Source organism: Hyperoodon ampullatus, assembly GCF_949752795.1.
Source record: "Hyperoodon ampullatus genome assembly, chromosome: 4".
Lineage (NCBI taxonomy): Eukaryota > Metazoa > Chordata > Mammalia > Artiodactyla > Ziphiidae > Hyperoodon > Hyperoodon ampullatus.
The window spans coordinates 61,780,674-61,805,996 of record NC_136917.1 but is presented as its reverse complement, the minus strand read 5'-3'; the positions used below and the strand labels follow the sequence as shown (position 1 = coordinate 61,805,996).

The window sequence follows — 25,323 nt, the reverse complement described above, 5'->3', positions numbered from 1 at the left end:
ATGACGTCAATGGCCAGCTTGTTTTCTTTTACTAGTCCAGCAGTAAAGCGATTGTTGGGCTGGAAGCAAGGTGATGAAGAGGAGAAATGGGCAGAAAAGGCAGTCGATGCTTTGGTGAAAAAGCTAAAAAAGAAAAAGGGTGCCATGGAGGAACTGGAGAAAGCCTTGAGCAGTCCAGGACAGCCAAGCAAATGTGTCACTATTCCCAGATCTTTAGATGGACGCCTGCAGGTTTCTCACAGAAAAGGCTTGCCCCATGTTATATATTGTCGTGTTTGGCGCTGGCCTGATTTGCAGAGTCATCATGAGCTAAAGCCATTGGATATTTGTGAATTTCCTTTTGGATCTAAGCAAAAGGAAGTTTGTATCAACCCATACCACTATAAGAGAGTGGAGAGTCCAGGTAGGTTTTAACTCCTCTGGGAAAAATTATAAAAACTTTTCTCTTTCTGATTTGCATTTGACTGAATTTAGTAATTAAAAAGGTTATTTTAGCTTTATGTTTCCTTCTTAAAGATTTTAATCTTGGGAGGAATACTGGATTTTGAATTAGCTTAATATATGGATGCTACAGCTCCCAAGTGTCTTGTTCTAATTCATTGTTCGCTGTAAGCAGCCAGTCGTATATGCACTCTGCCATTCCTCTATTTTATCTAAAGTCTAAGTTCCATGTGTGTACTACATCCCACTCCTTTTTGTTTATTTTTTATTTATTCCAGCATTGTATTTTCCCTCTCTGCTAGACTTTTTCTGAAAGCATACAAGCATGCCATGATACAGCCCAACTTCAAATAAAAGTTAAGAAAGAATTTCTGTCTTGACCTCAAGAATATGCCCCCACCTTCAGTCTACCTTTTATAGCAGTCTCCATGTTTATTATCTCCACATTACTTTCTTCCTGTTCTTTCTTGATACTTCTCTAGTTAGTCTTTCTTCCCTACCATTTGACTTGTCAAATTCACTAATGACTGCCTTCTTACAGATAGAGGGGTCATTCATTCTCAGTCCTCATCTTACTTGCCCTCTCAACATCATTTGATACAGTTGCTCTTTTTCCCTCCCACTCAAAACTTCTTTATGTTGGCTTCTGAAACACTACTGCTCTCCTAGTTCTCCTACCTCACTGGCTGTTTTTGCTTAGTCTCTTTGTTGGCTGTTTTCCTGTTTTCACAGGAGTCAGTCCCTGGACTTTTTCTCCATCTATATTTTTCCTCTGTGTACTCTTATGTTATCCCATGTCCTAAAACTATCTATAAGCTCATGCGCACATTTTAAACTCCAGTTTTGACTCTGTATCCAGCTGCCTACTTAACATCTCCACCCGAATGTCTAATAAACATCAGATTTAATATGTCTAGATAGGACTTTGGATTTGTTTTTCCCACCAAGTCTTTTATTTCCTCCAGTTTTCCCAGTTGAAGTACATGGCACTAGCATTCATGTAATTGCTTCCTAGAAGTCATCTTTTATTTCTCTCTTAGGTTCTGTGTTTGAGCTATGAGCAAATGCTGTTTGCTGTACCTTCAAAATATATCTTGATCATATCACCTCACCATCTCTAACACCACTACTCTAGTACAGACCATCATCATCTTTCACCTTAAGTAGTCTCCTAATTGGTCTCTCTGTCTTTTTTCTTTCCCCCAACCCATTCTGTTTTCTATTATAGCATCCAGAGTGATCTTTAGAAAATACATATCAAATCATGTCAGTCCCTGCCCAAAACACTTTAAAGGCTTTCTGTCACACTTAGAACAGATTTCTACAAGGGCCTACATGACCTATCCTCAAACTTCCTCTGTTCCTTGGACTTGCCATATTCCTGCATCCAGGCTTTTTTCCAATGCTGTTTCCTCTACTCAGAGTACTCTTACCCCAGGATCTTTTCATGTCACATTTTCTCATTTCATTTAGTCCTTGCTCAAATGCCCCCATCACTACTTGACTCTATTAGGTATTTTTTTTTTTTTTATTGACTGATGTGAGAAGGATCTTCCTCTGGCTCATTCTGTACTGCATTCCCAGTGCCTAGAATAGCATTATTAACTTGAACTTAGTAGGGAGTGCTCAGTAAATATTTTTTTGTATTGAATGAATTATATAAGCTGAGTTACTAGCTGGGTACATTAGTTATCTATTGCTGCATAACAAAGCACCACAAGGTAAGTGGCTTAATACACGTTAGTTATCTCACAGTTTCTGTCAGTCAGGAGTCCAGGCATGGCTTAACTGGGTCCTTTGCAAGGCTGTACTCTAGGTATTGGTCAGGGCTTGGGTCTTACCTGAGGCTCAACTGAGAAAGGATCTCCTTCCCAGCTCATGTGATTCTTATCAGGATTCAGTTCCTTGCAGGCTGTTGGATTCTGTCTGGTTGTTGACTGGAGGCTGCCTTCATTTGCTTGCCATGGGACCTTCTTTATAGGTAGCTCACATTCATGGCCACTTACTTCTTCAAAGCCAGTAAGAAAGGGTCTTCTTGCTAGAAGGAACATTGTATTCTTGTGGAATGTTATCGCCTACATCCTGTCACTTTTGGCATATGCTATTGGTTAGAAGCAAGTCACAGATAATATACTCAGAGGGAGGGGGATTACTCCAGGGGTAAATACCCAGAGGCAGGAATCATGGTAGCCACCTTAGTCTGTGGGCCTTGATGGATTTCACTGAAGATAATATAAGAGCCCAGTATGGTAAAAAAAGCTATAAAAATAACATTGATTGTGGAGACTAGCAAAAAAAAAAAAAAAATAGTAGTAATGGTACTGTCAGGGAAAGTTCATTTTAAGGGCTTTAGAGCTGCCAGGTGGTATTTGAGGTGATTCTCAATTTCTTGTTGAATCCAAGGAGAGCTGTAGCCTGAGGAATTGATGAGGAAAGGAAGATGTGAGGATTTAATAGAGAAGTGTAGTTTGAAAAATTCCCAGGCTTGATATTTGTTAGAAGTTGTTGGAAAGAAAGTCAAGGAATTTAGTGTATTCCCCCATAGCTAGGGTGTGTCCAATAATCAGTCGATAGAAATGTCTTATTTTTGTAATCTGTTTTTCTCAGCTGTGATTCAGTCTGTAGAAAAGACTGGGGCTTAGGCCTGGTATGCTTAAGCAAGTTAAGCAGCTGTGGCACAAGATGGATAACTATAGTACCAGTATTAATAAAGTCATAATAATAGTAATAGTAATAGTAATGAACATTTATTGAGCACTTAAGGACTAGACACTTCCCTAATTCTATGAGGTTATTCCTTCATAGGGTTAGAAAATGGTACTAACATTTTACAGCACTCTAAGTTTACCAGTAAGTTTACAGATAAGGAAACCAAAACTTAATAGGGAAGTACCTTATATAAGATCACATAGTTACTTATAGGGAAGTAACTTATATAAGATCACATATAGCGGAGCCAGAAAGTATTGCAGAATGGTAAAAAAAAAAAAGGATGGAAAATAGTTGGAAAGTGATAAAAGAAAAATAGAGGGCCAACCCAGGTGATCCAGTGTTTAATAGGCAGTATTGTCTACTGGTTAAGACTATGTTCTGGAACCAGACTTTCTGGATTTGAATCCTGACTTTACCAATGCTATCAGTGTGACCACAGGCAAATTAATTAACCTTTCTGTGACTTTGTTTCCTCATCTGTAAAATGGGAATAAGAATACGTACTTCAGGTTAGTTACGAGAATTAGATGAGTTAATGCATGAAAAGTGCTTAGATAAAACATTAACTGGCTCAGAATAAGTTTCAAATTACATATTCCAATAAAATAATACATTCTAGAAATCAAGCATTGGGGAAAATGGGAAGGAGAAAATTATCAAAGAAATCATACTAGAACAGTTCCCAGAACTGAAAATTGAAAGGGCCCAGTGACTGAGTAACCAGAACAAGGGGCAGAAAAAAGACTCACACATGAAATTTTAGCATATCATGGATAAAAAGAAGATTTTGAAAGTTCTCAGAGAGAAAAGTCAGGGCACATAGAAAAGACTGGGAATGAGAATACTGGATTTCTCAATGCAGTTTTAGATTCTAGAAGAAAATGAAGCAGTGCCCCCCAAATTCAGAGAGAAAAAGTTATCTATTCTGGAATCTGTCTGCAGATAAACATAAGATATTTTCATGTAGGCGAGGGCTCAAAATTTCTCTTCCTTACATCCTTCCATAGGAAGCTAATAGAGAATGAGGTCCAGGAAATGGGATCTAACAGGAGAGAAGAGAAAGGGAAGTCCAAGGACCTCAGATTTGTAGGAGACTTAAGTAGCAGCCAGTCTAGATTGTAGCAAAGGATGGAGGATCAGGGGAGAAAATGGAATCAATAGATTATTTGTTTATTTGTGGGATCTGGAAAATAATATTGATGGGAATTTGATAGATCTGTTGGACTTCTGGAAATTAGTGGTACAGACTTGAGATTAAGCAAATGAAGGACCAAGGCAATAATTAACTTTAATAAAAACATTGTTCAAGGAAAAATATAATCATAATGTATACTTGGCTCAGCAGTGAATTGTATTTATATAATTTGTATAACATATAAAATATAAACCCTGGATATTGATTTAACCAAAATTTTTTATGTGACTTTATTGTGGGGAAGGGGAAGGGGAGTGGGATAGAATGGTTTAAGAAAGCTACTTCATTTGCCATAAAAGCAAGTCTACAAATAATGTCTTGACCAACCAATAACAACAGTATAAGCATATTACTTAGTAGTGCACAAAGTGAATGTTAGAAGAAATGGCTAAGAGTTTAAATTTGTTGTCTCTGGAAGCAGTATGGGAGGAGGCTTAGAAATTATTCTTTTTGTTTATAATCTCTTGTAGCATCTATTTTTTAAAACTATCCATGTATTATTTTTGAATGAAAATAAAATAATTTCTAAAAAAAAATGATGTGTATAGATAATATACAAGTAAGAGAGAAATCAGTGATTTTAGTTCTGCCTCAAAAAAAAAAGTAAAGAAATCCTTACTGGATTGAACTCCTAAGTAGTTATTTCACTAAGTCTTTCAGATTACTAGCCAGCTACACATAGACATTCTTACTGTCTCATGCCCTACTGTCCAGTGGCATCTGTCCCATCATTTTGTAAGGGGAACAGCAGTTAAGTAATACACTGTAGAACAAAGCGATTGTAATCAGATGTTAACTACATAATCACAACACTAATTCAGTAAAATGAAAAGAGATTAAAAAACAGTACAAATTACAGAGCTTCTGATTCCTCAGGTTCATTCTTCCTTCAGGGAGGGGAAGTGTGACCCAGTTAACTTAAAAACAGATTGATTTTGTTGCTGCTGACTGATGTCAGAGTCAAAGTGAGATTTTCAGAAGTGAAATTACACTGACAAATACAGGAAAGTTGTCTTTTCCATGGTATTTTGTTTGATTCCTTGCTAGCTGGGAATACTCACCTCTGTTCAACTCTCAGTGCATTAAATTCTCTGTCTTATGGTTGTTTTTATCTGTTTTTTAATTTAAAAATTTTTTAAAGTTATATTAATCCATTATTTTATTTCAAATTAATATTAGCTTCTTATTTCATTAAAAACATACACAGTCTTGAATGGTAAAGAGCAAACATGCAAACCAGTAATGTCATGGAAATAGCTACCTTGGTTGCAAAACTAAGGGATGATACTTTTGTGCACATGGTTTAGGATGTGTTCCCTGTTGCACGTACATAAAGCAAGACCAACAGCAGTAACATCTAAGGAGATGATGACATATTTACTTTTTTTTTTTAGGTATAGTTGATGTACAGTATTATATAAGTTTCAGGTGTACAACATGGTGATTCACAATTTTTAAAGGTTATACTCCATTTATAGTTTTTATAAAATATTGGCTATATTCCCCATGTTGTAATTATGGTTGTTCTTAAATGTGCTTGATCTCTTATAGAATAGGAGTGATATCTTCTCTGCTTTGGATGTTCTGTCTTCTAGAGTATATTATATAGGCTGAGTGCTTAGAGAATTTTTGGTTTAGTTATTTTGTAAATATACGTTCAAGGTTCTACAAAGCAGCCCTTCCTAAAAATAAATTGTTTTAATAGGTTTACAGTCTTCCCTGAATACTTTCTTTCCCTTCATGTGTATGAGATATTTGTTTTAGTCGTTGCTGACAGATGACTTTTGATTTTTGTCTTTCAGTCTTACCTCCAGTATTAGTGCCTCGTCATAATGAATTCAACCCACAACACAGCCTTCTGGTTCAGTTTAGAAACTTAAGCCACAATGAACCTCACATGCCACAAAATGCAACGTTTCCAGATTCTTTCCATCAGCCCAACAGCACTCCTTTTCCCTTATCTCCAAATAGTCCCTACCCTCCTTCCCCTGCTAGCAGCACATATCCCAACTCCCCAGCAAGTTCTGGACCAGGAAGTCCATTTCAGCTCCCAGGTAAGAATTTATTTTATTGATACAAAAAAATAATTCCTAAGAGTTAGCAGTTGTTCTAATACTGCTGATCCTCTGGGTGAACTGTTAATATGCCAAGAGCCAACTATTTTTGACTATTCTTTGGTAATTGTTTGATTTCCAGAAGAGTTTGGGATTTTATTTTGCCAAGTACCATAAGTTTAAAAAAATGTAAGTAGACATATTTTTCACAAAATATAGAAACAATCCTGAAATTTGTATAGAACCATAAAAGACCCCGAATAGCCAAAGCAGTTTTCAGAAAGAAGGACAAAGCAGAAGGCATCACACTCCCTGATTTCAAACTGTATTGCAAAGCTGTAATAATCAAAATAATATAATATTGGCATAAAAACAGACACATAGATCATTGGAACAGAATAGAGAGTCCAGAAATAAACTCATGCAAAAATGGTCAATTATTGGGTGGGCCAAAAGGTTCGTTCATTTTTTTCTGTAAGATGGCTCTAGTAGCACTTAGTTGTCTTTAACTTCAGTTGGAACAGTTTTGTTAGATTGTATTTGACAGCCGTCATATCAGCGTGCATTTAAAAAAAGACTTATCAAAATTGGTCAATTTTTGTGCAGTCATTTTAATATTGAAGATGGATGGAAAAAAGCAACATTTTCAGCATATTATGCTTTATTATTTCGAGACAGGTAGAAATGCAACTGCAATGGGTTAGAAGTAACAAGTGTTGGTGAGGATCTGGAGATATGGGACCTCTTGTGCACTGTTGGTGGGAATGTAAATTAGTACAGCCACTTTTGAAAACACTATGGAGTTTCCTCAAAAAATAAAAAATAGAACTACCATGTGATTCTGCAGTTCTACTTCTGGATATTTATCCAAAGAAAACAAAAACACTGAGTCAGAAAGATATTTACCCCCCCACCATGTTCATTGCAGCATTATTTACAGTAGACATGATTTGGAAGCAGCCTAAGTGTTCGCTGATAGATGAATGGATAAAGAAGATATGATAACACACACACACATATACACACAGTGGAATATTATCCAGCCATAAAAAAAGAATGAAATCTTGCCATTTGTGACAACATGGATGAACCTTGACAGCATTATGCTAGATGAAATAAGACTGAGAAAGACAAATACTATATGGTCTCTCTCAAATAAGATATGTGGAATCTTAAAAAATAAATAAGAAACTAAGCTCACAGATACAGAGGACAGATTGGTGGTTGCCAGAGGTGGTGGGGGAAGTGGATGAACTGTTTTATTTTTTTTAGTTTAAATAAATTGAATTTTTTAAAAAAGCAAACACAATTTGGGGGAGATCAGAGATTACCCTTTAAGAATAATGACAGTAAAATAAGATAGAATTTAAAAATTGCAATCCCTCCTCCCAACCCCCCTTCCCTCTCTCATTGCTTGATCTTTCTCTATAGCATGTATTACAATCCAGTATAGTATATATTGTCTTTATTTACAGTCTGCCTTTCCCCAGCCTCCCCCGTCTTGACTATAAACTCCATGAAAACAGGGATTTTATAGCATCTTTTGTTTATTGCTACATACCCAGTACCTATATCAGAATCTAGTATGCAGTAGATCCTCAATAAATATTTGTTAAATGAATAGACAAAATTATAGCAACACATAAATACATTTACTGCTAACTGTAGATATACCCATATGTCAAGTGGTTGCCAGTGCAGCTTGAGAGATTGAAGCCAAATGGTGTTAATTTGAAAGGTTTCATAGAGAGGAGTCCTATATACAGTAAAGGCAGCGTGTAGTAAAAGCTTATCAAAAACATAAAGACAAAATGACTGTTTGATGAATGTGAAGTAAAGTAGCTAATCTGGAAACAAAATGTTAGATATCAATTGACCATTTATTGGACCAAATTACTAAATCCATATATACCATCAGGCATTAAAATTAAGTTCTACCAAAACAACAGCAGCAACAAAGGAAGTAGCTATATTTGACGTAAAGTTAAATATTTTCGTATAATTTATAATACCAAGTACCATTTATCAAGTGCCTTTTATGTAACTAATGCTGTGATGAAAGATACCACATTAAATTTAATCTTCAGAAGAACCAAGTGAGATAGATGTTTTTCTTGTTTTATGGATGGAAAACGAAACTGGTATTAACCCCAAGAGCTTAAATACCTTGCGTAAGGTCGTACAGCTAGTTAAGTGGGGGTTCAGGCCCAGGTTTCTCTGACTCTAAAGTGTGTGCTTTTTTAACTTTGCTACATTGCTTGTCAAATCATTTTGTACTTCGGTAGGTTAAAATGAGCCCCAGTTATCTTTAATTAGGTAATTGATGCACTGATTTGCCTGAAGAAGGATCATAAGTGGATTTTTAAAGTTGCTAAATTTTGTTAATGGCATGCCTGTTTTATGTGAGTAAATCGTGAGGTCACTGTGTCAAGAAATATTGGGATGCCTACTGTTGTAAGTAGGGTCATATGTAAATACATACTTTGTAGTTTCTTTACTGCAGTGAAGTAGCAATTGATGAAGTTGTATTTTGTTGTGTTGTGTTTCTTTGAAGAGGATTTCAGTTCCAACTGTTTAACTTGCTGTTAGGTGTTTGTTCAAAAACTAATTTTCATCCTTTGTCCTTGATTCAGTGCTGATTGTAGCTCTGTCTCAAAATACATCTTATACAAACTTTGAGGTGAAAGACAAGTTATATTCAGTATTTACAGTTATGAGACAAATAAGTATAGCTGTAGCTTTTATAAAGGTTTTCAACCACAAATGTTGGAACTCAAACGATATTCTAGTTAACTTTCAGTTTCCTAAGAGCCACTTAATAGGATTTAGCCATTAAATAGGACAGAGCAACCATTTTAAGACATTGCAGAAGAATTAGACAGCTGCTGTTAGTGTTGGCAAATTTTGAAAGAGCATAGTTTTATTTTCCAGTTTTAAATAACCATACAGTATGTGATGATCTTGATAATTCAGAAATGTCTCTGTAGATATCTATCTAAACAAGGATAATCTGTGGCCTTCAGATTGACCTGCAGTAGTTGCAGTTTCTCTGAGCATATGATTCTAAGCAAATGGAGGCAAAATTCTTGACCTTGAATTCTATTTTAGTGAGTTTTAGCACTGATCTTACTATCCTGGATTGGAACAAATTCATGTGGACCTGCAGTAGGTTTCTGGTAGCTAATGGGTGTGCTGTGTTTTCTCCTTTTCCCTTGCCCTAAGGTAGCATCCTACGTTTTTGTGTGTCTCTGATGTTCAGTAATGAATCCTGCTGGTAATCTTAAGAATTTTCAGATGCGTTTAGATTAACTTTGAGCAGGATGAAGATTTTAACTGTTCTTTTGGGACTTAACTTGTCTCATTTTCCTCCTCTTAGCTGATACTCCTCCTCCTGCATATATGCCACCAGATGATCAGATGGGTCAAGATAATTCCCAGCCCATGGATACAAGCAATAATTTGATTCCTCAGATTATGCCCAGTATATCCAGCAGAGGTAAGAGAAATATAATACTTACTTTGTTGTTGCTCTTTTTTTTTTTTAACTTCTTAGCCACTTTTAACAACCAGCTTTATTGAGGTACAGTAATTTATTTTTTTAATTTAATTTTATTTTTTATACAGCAGGTTCTTATAAGTTATCTGTTTTATACATATTAGTGTATACATGTCAATCCCAATCTCCCAGTTCATCCCACCACCCCCACCCCCCTGCTGCTTTCTCCACTTGGTGTCCATACGTTTGTTCTCTATATCTCTGTCTCAATTTCTACCCTGCAAACAGGTTCATCTGTACCATTTTTCTAGGTTCCACATACATACGATAATATACGATATTTGTTTTTCTCTTTCTGACTTACTTCACTCTGTATGACAGTCTCTAGATCCATCCACGTCTCTACAAATTACCCAATTTCGTTCCATTTTATGGCTGAGTAATATTCCATAGTGTATATGTACCACATCTTCTTTATCCATTCGTCTGTTGATGGGGATTTAGGTTGCTTCCATGACCTGGCTATTGTAAATAGTGCTGCATTGAACATTGGGGTTCATGTGTCTTTTTGAATTATGGTTTGCTCTGGGTATGTGCCCAGTAATGGGATTGCTGGGTCATATGGTAATTCTATTTTTAGTTTTTTAAGGAATCTCCATACTGTTCTCCATAGTGACTCTACCAATTTACATTCCCACCAACAGTGCAGAAGGGTTCCATTTTCTCCACACCCTCTCCAGCATTTGTTGTTTGTAGATTTTCTGATGATGCCCGTTCTAACTGGTGTGAGGTGATACCTCACTGTAGTTTTGATTTGCATTTCTCTAATAATTAGTGATGTTGAGCAGCTTTTCATGTGCTTCTTGGCCACCTGTATGTCTTCTTTTTTTTTCTTTTATTTAAAAAATTTTTAACATCCTTATTGCAGTATAATTGCTTTACAATGGTGTGTTAGTTTCTGCTTTATAACAAAGTGTATCAGCTATGCATATACATATATCCCCATATCCCCTCCTCTTGTGTCTCCCTGCCTCCCTCCCTCCCTATCCCACCCCTCTAGGTGGTCACAAAGCACCGAGCTGATCTCTCTGTGCTATGTGGCTGCTTCCCACTAGCTGTCTATTTTACATTTGGTAGTGTATATAAGTCCATGCCACTCTCTCACTCTGTCCCAGCTTACCCTTCCCCCTCCCCGTGTCCTCAGGTCCATTCTTTACGTCTGTGTCTTAATTCCTGTCCTGTCCCTAGGTTCTTCAGAACGATTTTTTTTTATATTCCATATATATGTGTTAGCATACTATATTTGTTTTTCTCTTTCTGACTTACTTCACTCTGTATGACAGACTCTAGGTCCATCCACCTCACTACAAATAATTCAATTTCGTTTCTTTTTATGGCTGAGTAATATTCCATTGTATATATGTGCCACATCTTCTTTATCCATTTATCTGTCGATAGACACTTCCATGTCCTGGCTGTTGTAAATAGAGCTGCAGTGAACGTTGTGGTACATGACTCTTTGAATTATGGTTTCCTCAGTGTATATGCCCAGTAGTGGGATTGCTGGGTCGTATGGTAGTTGTATTTTTAGTTTCTTAAGGAACCTCCATACTGTTCTCCATAGTGGCTGTATCAGTTTACATTCCCACCAACAGTGCAGGAGGGTTCCCTTTTCTCCACACCCTCCCCAGCATTTACTGTTTGTAGATTTTCTGATGATGGCCATTCTGACTGGTGTGAGGTGATACCTCATTGTAGTTTTGATTTGCATTTCTCTAATAATTAGTGATGTTGAACATTCTTTCATGTGTTTGTTGGCAGTCTGTGTATCTTCTTTGGAGAAATGTCTATTTAGGTCTTCTGCCCATTTTTCGATTGGGTTGTTTGTTTTTTTGATACTGAGCTGCATGAGCTGCTTGTAAATTTTGGAGATTAATCCTTTGTCAGTTGCTTCATTTGCAAATATTTTCTCCCATTCTGAGGGTTGTCTTTTCATCTTGTTTATGGTTTCCTTTGCTGTGCAAAACCTTTTAAGTTTCATTAGGTCCCATTGTTTATTTTTGTTTTTATTTCCATTTCTCCAGGAGGGGAGTCAAAAAGGATCTTGCTGTGATTTATGTCATAGAGTGTTCTGCCAATGTTTTCCTCTAAGAGTTTTAGTGTCTGGCCTTACATTTAGGTCTTTAATCCATTTTGAGTTTATTTTTGTGTATGGTGTTAGGGAATATTCTAATTTCATTCTTTTACATGTAGCTGTCCAGTTTTCCCAGCACCACTTATTAAAGAGGCTGTCTTTTCTCCATTGTATATTCTTGCCTCCTTTATCAGAAATAAGGTGACCATATGTATGTGGGTTTATCTCTGGGCTTTCTATCCTGTTCCATTGATCTATATTTCTGTTTTTGTGCCAGTACCATACTCTCTTGATTACTGTGGCTTTGTAGTATAGGTGGAAGTCAGGGAGCCTGATTCCTCTGGCTCCTTTTTTCTTTCTCAAGATTGCTTTGGCTATTTGGGGTCTTTTATGTTTCCATACAAATTTTGAAATTTTTTGTTCTAGTTCTGTGAAAAATGCCATTGGTATTTTGATAGGGATTGCATTGAATCTGTAGATTGCTTTGGGTGGTAGAGTCATTTTCACAATGTTGATTCTTCCAATCCAAGAACATGGTATATCTTTCCATCTGTTTATATCATCTTTAATATCTTTCATCAGTGTCTTATTGATTCCTTCTAGTGTATTTTTCATTTCAGTTATTGTATTGTTCATCTGTGTTTGTTTGTTCTTTAATTCTTCTAGATCTTTGTTAAACGTTTCTTGCATCTTCTCGATCTTTGCCTCCATTCTTTTTCCGAGGTCCTGGATCATCTTCACTATCATTATTCTGAATTCTTTCTCTGGAAGGTTGCCTATCTGCACTTCATTTAGTTGTTTTACTGGGGTTTTATCTTGTTCCTTCATCTGGTACAAAGTCTTTGCCTTTTCATTTTGTCTGTCTTTCTGTGAATGTGGTTTTCCTTCCACAGGCTGCAGAATTGTAGTTCTTCTTGCTTCTGCTGTCTGCCTTCTGGTGGATGAGGCTATCTAAGAGGCTTGTGGAAGCTTCCTGATGGGAGGGACTGGTGGTGGGTAGAGCTGAGTGTTGCTCTGGTGGGCAGAGCTCAGTAACACTTTAATCTGCTTGTCTACCGATGGGTGGGGCTGGGTTCCCTCCCTGTTGGTTTTTTGGCCTGAGGTGACCCAGCACTGGAGCCTATCTGGGTCTTTGGTGGGGCTAATGGCGGACTCTGGGAGGGCTCACGCCAACGAGTACTTCCCAGAACTTCTGCTGCCAGTGTCCTTGTCCCCACGGTGAACCACAGCCACCCCCCTGCCTCTGCAGGAGACCCTCCAACATTAGCAGGTAGGTCTGGTTCAGTCTCCTATGGGGTTGCTGCTCTTTCCCCTGCGTCCCGATGCGCACACTACTTTGTGTGTGCCCTCCAAGAGTGGAATCTCTGTTTCCCCCAGTCCGGTCGAAGTCCTGCAATCAAATCCCACTAGCCATCAAAGTCTGATTCTCTACGAATTCCTCCTCCCTTTGCCTGACCCCCAGGTTGGGAAGCCTGGCGTGGGGCTCAGAACCTTCACTCCAGTGGGTGGACTTCTGTGGTATGAGTGTTCTCCAGTTTGTGAGTCACCCACCCAGCAGTTATGGGATTTGATTTTATTGTGATTGCACCCCTCCTACCATCTCATTGTGGCTTCTCCTTTGTCTTTGGATGTGAGGTATCTTTTTTGGTGAGTTCCAGTGTCTTCCTGTCAATGATTGATCAGCAGTTAGTTGTGATTGCGGTGCTCTCGCAAGAGGGAGTGAGCACATGTCCTTCTACTCTGCCATCTTGAACCAGTAATAATTTATATACCATAAAATTTATCCATTTTAAGTGTATGATTCGATGATTTTTAGTAAATGTGTAAAGTTTTACACCGTCACCACAATCTAGTTTTGGAACATTTTCATAACCCTTTAAAAATATCTCTTGTGCCTATTTGCAATCTATCCCCTCCTATCCCCAGCTCCAGGAACCTTCTAATCTGTTTTCTGTACCTGTAGATTTGCCTTTTCCGAACTTTTCATATAAATAGAATCACAAAATGCGTTGTTTTCAGGATTCATCCATGTTGCACCATGTATCAATAATGTTCTTTTTTATTGCTGAACAGTATTTTATTGTATGGATATACCACATCTTGTTTACCCATTTATCTGTTGATGGACATTTGAATTGTTTCTGGTTTTTGGCTAGCATGAACAATGCTGTAATCAACACTTGCAGATAGGTCTTTGTTTTTATTTTTCTGCATCACAGGGTAAATTTAAGTATTTAAGAGAAACTGCCAAATTACTGTAAAGTGAGAGCACCATTTTACATTTTTACCAGTACCATATGAGGGTTCTGGTTTCTCCATATCCTCCTAACACTGTGGTACGCGGGCCTCTCACTGTTGTGGCCTCTCCCGTTGTGGAGCACAGGCTCCGGACGCACAGGCCCTCGGCCTTGGCTCACGGGCCTAGCCGCTCCGCGGCATGTGGGATCTTCCTGGACCGGGGCACGAACCCATGTCCCCTGCATCGGCAGGCAGACTCCCAACCACTGCACCACCAGGGAAGCCCCATTTATCTTTTTGATTATAGTTATTCTGATGGGTGTGAAGTGGTGTCTCATTTGTTTTAATTTGTATTTCCCTAATGAGTAATGATTTTGAACATTTTTAATGTACCTAGACATTCATGTATCTCCTTTGTCTTATTTAAATCTTTTGCCTTATTTTTTTAAGTGGGTTGTTTGTCTTATTGTTGAGTTATAAGAGTGCTGTATATATTTTGGATAGAGTCCTTTGTTTGTCTTATTATTGAGTTTTAAGCGCTCTGTATATATTTTGAATAGAAGTCCTTTATCAGATATGTGATTTGCAAATATTTTCTCTCAATCTGTGGATTATCTTTTCATTTTCTTAATGGTGTCTTTTGAAGCACAAAAGTTTTTAATTTTGATGAAGTTATCAATTTTTTTGTGGATTATGCTTTTGGTGTTACATCTAAAAAATCTATGTCTATCCCAAGGTCATAAAAATTATTCTCCTGTGTTTTCTCCTAGAAGTTCTTTAGGTCTATGATTCATTTTGAGTTAAGGTTTTTGTATGTTAACGGTCTAAATTCATCTTTGTGCAAGTAGATATCCAGTTGGTTCTAGCACTGTTTGTTGAAAAGAGTATCATTTCTCCACTGAATTGTCTTGGCATCTTTTTCAGAAATCAGTTGACTATAAATTTAAGAGTTTATTTCAGGACTCTCAATTTTGTTCATTGATCTGTATGTCTATACTCACCATCTTGATTACTAAAGTTTTATAGTAAGTGTTGAAAACAAGAAGTGTTAGTCCTCCAACTTTGTTCTTCTTTTTAAAAATTGTTTGGCAATTCTGCATTCTTTGCATATTTTCATATCATTTCAGTATCAGTTTGTCAATTTCTGTCCCCCACCAAAACTCTTCCTTGGACTTTGATAGAGTTCACATTGAATCTTTAAATCAACTTGGGGAGATTTGCTGTCCTCTTCTAGTACACAGACATGGAATGTCTCCCTTTTCTTTTCTTTTTAAATTTATTGCTAAGTGAGTGGAAGAGTTTTTAATTTCGAGTTTGGATTCTTCATTGGTAGATAGAAATAAAATTGATTGGATGAAGGCAGTCAAAAGGCACATACTTCCAGTTATAAGATAAATAAGTACTAGGGATATAACGTACAACATGATAAATGTAGTTAACACTGCTGTATGTTATATACGAAGCTGTTAAGAGAGTAAATCCTAAGAGTTCTCATCACAAGGAAAAAGTTTTTTTCTGTTTTTTTAATTTTGTGTCTATATGAGATGATGGGTGTTCACTAAATTTACTGTGATAATCGTTTCATGATGTATTTAAGACAGATCATTATGCTGTATACCTTAAACTTATATAGTGCCATATATCAATTGTATCTCAGTAAAACTGTATGAAAAAGACTTAAAAAAAGACTTGCGTCGCCTGCATCTTTAATTGCTTTGCCAGTTTGAGCTGTAATTTTAGACATAATTTTTGCTACAAAGATTTAAAATATAAGAGCATTTTAACCACTCTAAAATTTAGAAATAGGAACTTGAGACAAATTAGATTTTTCTAATAGAAATGTTCTGAGCCTAAAGCCCTAAAGGAGAGTAAGGAAACCAATTAACTTTAATTTAAATAATCATGTCTTAAGTAGTGAATGAACCAAGTTCTATTGTTAAAGAACAACTGTATTAAATCCCTGAAAGGTTAGTTTCAAAATGGCATTAATGCAGTGGTTTCAGGTCTAACTAATGAAATAAATTTCTATTGGTCACTATACAAAAATTATTTTTTAATTAAAAACATACAGTTGATTTTTGTATATTAATCTTGTAACCTGAAACCTTGCTGAATTCATTTATTAGTTCTAGTGGTAGGCTTTTTGTGTGTGCATATGTGGATTCCTTAAGGTCTTTTAAATATAGGAGCATGTCATCCATGAATAAAGAATAGTATTTTTTTTCCTATCCAATCTGAATGCGTTTAACTTCTCCTTCTCTCTTATTATTAAAGGGCATATATGAAAAACCTATAGCTATCATAATTAATGACAAAAAACTGAATTACTTTCCACCTATAATTGGGAGTAAGACAATGATGTCAGCATTTATTACTTCTGTTCAGTATTGTTCTAGAGAGTCTAGCCAGCAAACTGTTAGTTCTCTTCTATTCCTAGATTGAGAATTTTTATCATGAATGAATGTTGGATTTTGTCAAAAGCTTTTTCTGCATCTACTGAGATGATCATGTGAGTTTTTTGTTCTTTTTTTTCTAGTAATAAGATGTATTACATGAATTGATTTTCTGATGTTAAACAACCTCGTATTCCTAGGATAAAACCCATGTGGTCATGGTGTATAATCCTTTTTTATATATTGCTTGGTTAGGTTTACTAATATTTTGTTGAGTATTTTTGCTTGTATATTCATGAGGGATATTGGTCTGTAATTTTCTTGTGATGTCTTTGTTTGGTATTGCTGTCAGGTAATAATGGCCTCATGGAATGAGTTGGGAAGTGTTCCCTCCTATTTTTGGAAGAGTTTTTGAAATATTAGTATTATTTCTTCTTTAAATATGTGGTAGAATTTACCAGTGAAGCCATTTCGGCTTGGACTTCTATTTGTGGGAAGATTTTAAATAATCGATTCAGTTTCTTTAGTTATTATATTGGTCTATTCAGAGTTTGTTTTTTCTTGAGTCAATTTTGGTAATTTGTGTCTTTCTGGGAATTTGTCCATTTCATCTAAATTATCTAATTTGGCATAAAGTTTTTTGTAGTATCCTTTATAATCTCTAATTTCTGTAGGAGTTGGTAGTGATGTATTAATTCCTGATTTTGGTAGTTTGTGTCATGTTCTTTTTTTCTTGTTGGTTTAGTTAAGGGATTGTCAATTTTGTTTATCTTTTGAATGACAACTTTTCCCTCTTCCATTGAATTCCACTCTAATCTTTATTTCCTTCATTTTTTTTTTGCTTTGAAGAATGCAAGTTTACTTTTAGTTTACTTTTCTTTTTATAGTTTCTGAATATTACATTATTAATTTGAGTTGTTTCTTTTCTAATATGTGTGTTAAAAACTATTTCTTTCCCTCTAATCACACCTTTAATTGCATCCCATAAATTTTTATTTTTGTTTGTCTTTATTTTTATTCAGTTGAAAATATTTTAAAATTTCCGTTGTGGTTTCTTCTTTGACCCATGGATTATTTAGTAGCATGTTATCCAATTTCCAAATATTTCAAGATTTCCCAAATTTCTTTTTGTTGTTGATTCCTAATTTAATTCTGTTGTGTGCTTTGAACATATTTGGTATGATTTCAGTTCTTTAAATTTGTTGAGACTTGTTTTATGCTTGTTTTTGTATAGCCTGTGACCTAAGAATAGTTTCTAGATTATTAAAGAATTGTTAAGAAGAAGAAGAATACATGACAGATAGTATGTGGCCTGCAAAACCTAAGGTATTTGTATTCCACTTGGTCATGGTGTATAATCCTTTTCATATGTTGCTGGATTTGCCCATTTGGGTGGGCAGAAAAGGTTTGCCAACCCTTGGCAAAACATATAGTCTCTTTTAGACAATACTCCATGTGCCTTTGAAAAAATTGCATATTCTGATGTCGTAGGGTGTCATAGGATCTCTGGATTTCAGTTAGATGAAGCTGGTCAGTAGTGTTCAGATCTTCTGTATCCTTGCTTATTTTCTTTCTAATTGTTCTATCAGTTATTGAGAGTGGGAGATTGAAGTTCCCAACTACTACTGTTGAATTATGTATTTCCACTTCTAGTTCTGTTCGTTTTTGCTTCTTGTACTTTGGGGGCTCTGTTGTGTACAATTCAGTAGCATTGAGTACATCCACATTATTCAGCAAACCATCACTCCTATCCATTTTCAGAACTTTTTCATCATTTCAAATAGAACTCTGTACCTATTAAATAATGACTCCCCATTCTCCCTCACCTTACCCCCTTGGTAACTACCATTCTATAATTTACATTAGGATTCATTTTTTGTATTAACATTCTTTGGGTTGTAACAAATGAATAATGACATGTAGCCATAATTATAGTATCATATAGAATAGTTTCACTGCCCTAAAAATCCTCTGTGCTCTGACTGTTCATCCCTCCCTCTCTCCTAACCCCTGGCAACCACTGATCCTTTTATTGTCTCCATAGTTTTGCTTTTTCCAGATGTCTTGTAATTGGAATCTTACAGTATGTAGCCTTTTCAGATTGGCTTCTTCACTTAGTAATATACATTTAAGTCCCCCACCAACCATGTCTTTTCATGGCTTGATAGCTCATTTCTTTTTAGTGTTGAATTATTCCGTTGTCTGGTGTACCACAGTTTATTTATCCATTCACCTATTGAAGGATATCTTGGTTGCTTTCAAGTTTTAGCAGTTATGAATAAAGCTTCTATAAACATCTCTCTGCAGTTTTTGTGTGGACATAAGTTTTTGACTCCTTTAGGTAAATACCAAGGAACACATTTGCTGGACTGTATGGTAAAAGTTTGTTTAGTTTTGTAAGAGGTCAACAGACTGTCTTCCAAAGTGGCTGTACCATTTTACATTCTCACCAGCAGTGAATGAGAGTTTCTGTTGCTCCTCATCTTCACCAGCATTTGGTGTTGTCAGTGCTTTGGATTTTGGTCATTCTAATGGTTGTGTAGTAGTGCCTCTTTGCAATTTTAATTTGCATTTTCCTGATGACATGTAATGTGGAGCATCTTTTTATATGTTTATTTGCCATGTGTATATCTTCTTCAGTGAGGTGTCTGTTCATGTCTTTGACCAGTTTTTCTCATTACCTTGTTCATTTTCTTGTTGAGTTTTAAGAGTTCTTTGTATATTTTGTGTTAACAGTCCTTACCAAATGTGTCTTTTGCAAATATATTCTCCCATTCTGTGGCTTATCTTCTCATTCTTTTGATGGTGCCTTGGTGTTGTATCTAAAAAGCCATCACCATATTCAAGGTCATCTAGATATTCTCCTCTGCTATCTTCTAGAGTTTTATAGTTTTGTATCATAGTTCTGCAATCCATTTTTGAGGTAATTTTCATGAATAGTGTAAGATATTGTGTCTAGATTCATTTTTTTGCCTGTGAATGTCAGTTGTTCTTATACCATTTGTTGGAAATACTATCTTTTATCTATTATTGGAGAAGTAACCAAGATCCTTCATCAAAGATCAGTTAACTATATTTATGTGGATCTATTTCTGGGCTCTCTGTTCTGTTCCTTTGATCTCTGTTCTTTTGCCAGTACCACACTGTCTTGATTCCTATAGCTTTATAGTGAGTCTTTAAGTTGGATAGTGTTAGTCTTCCAGTTTTGTTTTTCAATATTGTGTTGGCTGTTCTGGGTCTTTTCCCTCCTCATGTAAACTTTAGGATCAGTTTATCAATATCCACAAGATGATGTGTTGGGATTTTTATTGGGATTTCATTGACTCTGTAGATCATGTTGGGAAGAACTGACATCTTGAGAATATAGAGGCTTCCTATACATGAACATGGACTGTATCTCTATTTAGTTTTTCTTTGAATTCTTTCTTTAGAGTTTCATAGTTTCGTCATATAGATTTTATATCTATTTTGTTTAGTTTTTACCTAAATATTCCATTTTTTGAGTGCTGATATAAATGGTAATGAATTTTTAATTTCAAATTCTACTTGTTCATTGCTGGTATAGGAAAGTGATTGACTTTAGTATATTAACCTTACATCTTGCAGCCTTGCTATAAGTGCTTATCAGTTCTGGGAGTGTTTCTGTCAGTCATTTCAGATTTTCTGCATAGACAATCTTGTCGTTTGTGAACAGACAGTTTTATGTCTTCCTTCTCAATCTGTATACCTTTTATTTCCTTTTCTTGTCTTAGTGCCTTAGCTAGGATTTCCAGTGTGTTGTTGTAAAGGAGTGGTGAGCACATCCTTGCCTTGTTACTGATCTTAGCAGAAAAGCTTCTAGTTTTTCACCATTAAGTATGATGTCAGCTGTAAGTTTTTTGTAAATGTTCTTTATCTCAAGTTGAAGAAGTTTCCCTCTATTCCTAGTTTGCTAAGAGCCTTACTTAGTTTTTTAGTTCAAATTTTTATTTAAAATAATTTTACAGATACTGGTATAGTTAAGTCTTTCAGTTTGCTGAAACAGAGGTTTGTCATCTCAAATTTAAACCTGGATTAGATTCTGCTAGAAAAATAACTTAAAATGTGATATTGCCTATCCGTGTATATGTATAATTTTGTAAATTGTTATGATCAAGGCATCTCTGATGTTTGTTTTTTGGAAACAAACATACAAACAGACTGAAAGTCAGGAAGGACAGTGAGACTTAAGTGAAATATCTGAAAATTTTCTTTTTCATATAGTGCTTGGGTTGGGTTAAAGGAAACACAGAGTGGAGTTTCTGATAATCATTAAACATTTTTTCTGTCTGGTTTGTTCACAGATGTTCAGCCTGTTGCCTATGAAGAGCCCAAACATTGGTGTTCAATTGTCTACTATGAATTAAACAATCGTGTTGGGGAAGCTTTTCATGCATCTTCTACTAGTGTGTTAGTAGATGGATTCACAGATCCTTCAAATAACAAAAGTAGATTCTGCTTGGGATTGTTGTCAAATGTTAATCGTAATTCAACAATTGAAAACACTAGGCGACATATTGGAAAAGGTAATTTTGTCATTTTCCTACATTCAGTTGAATTCAGTCATTTGTTGTGCTTGCTATGTAGTCTGCATTGTGTAAGGTTCTGGGGCATACAAAGAAGCTTAAGGCATGGTCCTGCCCTCAAGTTGGAGATGTTGAAGAATGTATCAAGTAAAGACAGACTTCTTTTCTTTATCCTACCTATTTTTTCTTCATAGTACTTAGGGTCTGAAATCATACTATTCTGTGTTTATTTTTTTAATTTTCAGTCTTTTTGACTGAAATACAAGCTATACAGAAATTTGCATTGTTCACAACAATATCTTCAGCAACTAGAACGCTGCCTGGCTCATAGTACATACACAAGAAATATTTGTAGAATATATGAATGCTAGTGAAGGATTAAAATTTTTAAATTATGATATTTATGGAATATTTTGGGTTGATGACTTGAAAGAATTTCCATTATGTTGGAGGAGCGAGCAGGGTTACTGGTAGGAAATCCAGTTTGAATGACGTAAGTCTTCAATGGCTTCACTGCCACTTCTCCCACCTTTTAAATTCAGGTAACAGAGTTTTATTTATAATTCATCCTACAAGATAGTTGCCACAGCAAACAAGGAACTTTTCACATTGCAGTGAAATGTCTCATGCATCAAGTGGTCAGAAAGGAAACCTATCCCAGGTAGAGCTGTTTGCCTCTCTTTTAAGAAGTTTTGTTTTTACCACTTGCTACTTTTTGCTTCTTTGACTTGAGAAAGTCTTGGTCCAAATTAGGAACAAAAGGTAAGGTAAATAACTTTAATTGTAATATGATTTCTTATAGAAGAGATTCAGAAAAGTACTATGTCCAAAAATAAGTTGGAAAGAAAGTTTCCATTCTTTTTTGACTGAACTGTCAATTTGCCATGATTTTTTTAGGTAAAATGCCTCACTTCTATGCATTGATTTTTCATTCTGCAGTAGAATAATTTAAGAGAAATCTACTTGGTGAATTCTTAAATTCTAGAATCGTTTTCCTCTTTTTTCCCAGTATACAGTTCTAGGATCCTTTCTCCCACAGCTCATTTTTATTTGCCCAGAAGCAAAACATAGTTTTTAATGTCATAGCCTGAAACCAGTCTGTTACTCACATGTGTGTACTACGATGGTCTTTTTAGTACTATTTGCAGTACAGAAAAGTTGGTAACAACTTCAGCTCTAGCTATATAATTTGAATTTTTAAATATTGAACATTCATATATTATTTATATATTTTTTAAATACCCAAAACATTTTTTTTAAAGGAAAGTAAGATACATCTGCCATTTAAAGGGTCTTCCTATGACCTGAAATTACATAAGTGACTTAGCTTTTTTTTTTTTTAAATGCTGCAGACCTTTCCATTAGCAAAAAGAGTGCAAAACTTTTTGCCAAACAACTATTCATGATAGTTGATAACACTAAGAATTCCTTTGAAAGGACTCATCATAAGGTGCTTTTTGGGGATTTTTTTTTTTTTTTGCCATTGCTTTCTTTCATAGAGATGATAAATGATTGTTGGAAAAGGAAAAAAAAAAAAACCCTGAGAACTGATAACCTAATATGCTGCCAACTTGAGGCTTAAGTCTTAGTTATTTGAGGATCATTTTAGATTTAGGCACATTAACCTCTTGATTATCTTTGGCAGCATAAGGCCATCTAGTGGTAGCTTCTGTCTGAAGACTTGCTATAGTGTAGTAGTTATTCTTGGTTGCACCTCATACAACTTCCTCGATTTCATTATACTGCTTTGTTAAGTTTACTCTTGTAATGCCTGTCTTTTTAAGGTGTTCATCTGTACTATGTTGGTGGAGAGGTGTATGCAGAGTGCCTCAGTGACAGCAGCATATTTGTACAGAGTAGGAACTGCAACTTTCATCATGGCTTTCATCCTACCACTGTCTGTAAGATTCCCAGCAGCTGCAGCCTCAAAATTTTTAACAATCAGGAGTTTGCCCAGCTTCTGGCTCAGTCTGTCAACCATGGATTTGAGGCAGTATATGAGCTCACCAAAATGTGTACCATTCGAATGAGTTTTGTCAAGGTGAGTGGGTTGTGACCTGTAGCTTAATTTGAGTCACTGTAAATATGTATATTATATGTCTGTAGGTTATAATTTTAAAAAGTCTTTGTTAAATGAAAGGTAGTAACTATTTTTTACCTGATTTAATAGGTTTTTAAATAAAATTCTTGAATTTATAACTTAAACCACATGATTGGTCTAAGATTTTATTTTATAATCCAGACATTATAAAGTGCTCAATATTGATATTGATATTGAATAGGGGCTGAGTTTATAAAAGAATTTCAGTTAAAGGCTAAATTGCTAGAAAGCACTTAATATTAAAATTGCTTTTTAAGTTCCTTAGCTTCAGTAGTTTCAATTATTATTAGATCCCATTAGGTTGATGTAAAGAATTCTTTACCATACTAATTATTTTCCTTGTTTTAAGCTTTGTTATTAAGCATTTGAAAAGTTGAAAGAACTTTTCAAATTTATCATTTGCTCTTGGCCTAATTTTATTGGTATTCCAAATGATGGTGCATAAGCAAAATTTAGAAAGAATTTTTGTGTTATAGTTCAGCAGCCTGTCCTGTACCTGCTTGTTCCTTAAGGATTTAGCCAAAGAAGAACAATTGTCAAATGCTCTGTGTAGGTTTTTTTTCTTTTTGGCCCACAGCCACACAGCCCAGTATTTTCTTGCTATAGGCTTTGTTATAGGCCTGTTTATGCAGCAGTTTATCAATAGCCCTGAAGGCATTTCCCTTGCCTTCTATAGAAACATGGCTTTTGCATATTCAATTTAGTCTCCCAATCCACCCTCATCACAGCTGCTTACTTTTCCTGGGCCAGGACTACTGTAAGCAGTAAAGCAGAGAACTAGTTAAATTCAGGCAAATAGAAGTGAAAAAATTCTGTTTTACTCTTTGGAGTTTTAGGCTAAAGTGGTCCAGCTCAGTTCAACCCAGTAATTTCTCATCTTAAAGGATAATGATATGTGACTGCCACTTTAATTACATTTGTATGCATTGATCAGATTTACAACGCCTTATCTGATGTTTAAAAAAAACCCCGAAAATCAGAAACATTTTATTTACAAAATCTGATGTGAACTTACATGAGGCTATATTTGAGTTTTATTTATCCCATTAAGAGAGAATATAGCTCACTGCAGAAATATTAATATTTTAATTATGAGGTATTGTACCATTATTAACTTCCTAAAAGTAAAAAAAAAAAAAAGAATTCTGAAACATATCTTCATATCTTGCTCCAAGGGTTTCTATTAAGGGGTTATATGTTATTATAATGATGCAGCTATTGTGTTGCTTTTAATTTCATGGTGAATGCTGAGATTGGTTTTGTGATAGTTTTTCCTTTAGGTATATCTGTATATCTCTACTGTTAAAGTTTATTTTTGTTAGTGTGTTGAAATCGGTTTCGACTGGTTGACAATTTAAAAAGTGGCTTGCCATGTTATCTGTTCATTTTCATAGGGCTGGGGAGCAGAATATCACCGGCAAGATGTTACCAGCACCCCATGTTGGATTGAGATTCATCTTCATGGGCCTCTTCAGTGGCTGGATAAAGTCCTCACTCAGATGGGCTCCCCTCTAAACCCCATTTCTTCTGTTTCATAGTGTAGAAGTATTCTTTTTCAGTTATATTATTAGTGGACTTGTTTTAATTTTAGGGAAAATTTCAGTACAGATACTGTGAGCTTACATGGAAAACACATATTACAGCTTATTTTTTTTCTACATAATTGTGACCAATACATTTGTTTTTGTGATGAATCAACATATGTTTGTATTCATGTTCATGTGATTAACTCTCAAAAGTGTTGTGAAAGATGCAGAGTGAGTATTGTGCCCCAGTTCAGAAGTTTGGCATTGATCTTAAACTGGAACATACTTTTGCCTTATTGTCCCAGCAATTTTTTTATTTGTTAAATTTTTTTGGAAAAGTAATACATCACATGATGAAAATTATAACAGTATAAGAAGGTGTTCAATGACAGTCTTCCGTTCTATTCTTGATTCTCCAGAAGCTGTATTTTTACCAGTTTCTTAGTCCTACCAACTTTAAAAAAGTGTAATTCATTGTTTTATAAAAGC

General features: G+C 35.5%; 1 protein-coding gene across 1 annotated transcript; it reads left to right on the top strand.

The window, feature by feature from the left end:
* SMAD5 (SMAD family member 5) lies at nt 1-24,846 on the top strand (the record flags this gene model as incomplete). The annotated part of the gene is made up of 6 exons (XM_079703427.1): nt 1-403; nt 6,151-6,402; nt 9,779-9,898; nt 20,986-21,207; nt 22,992-23,248; nt 24,703-24,846. 6 exons carry the CDS (start codon nt 1-3, stop codon nt 24,844-24,846), a joined length of 1,398 nt encoding a protein of 465 aa, XP_079559553.1.
* Nucleotides 24,847-25,323: the final 477 nt, after the last annotated feature.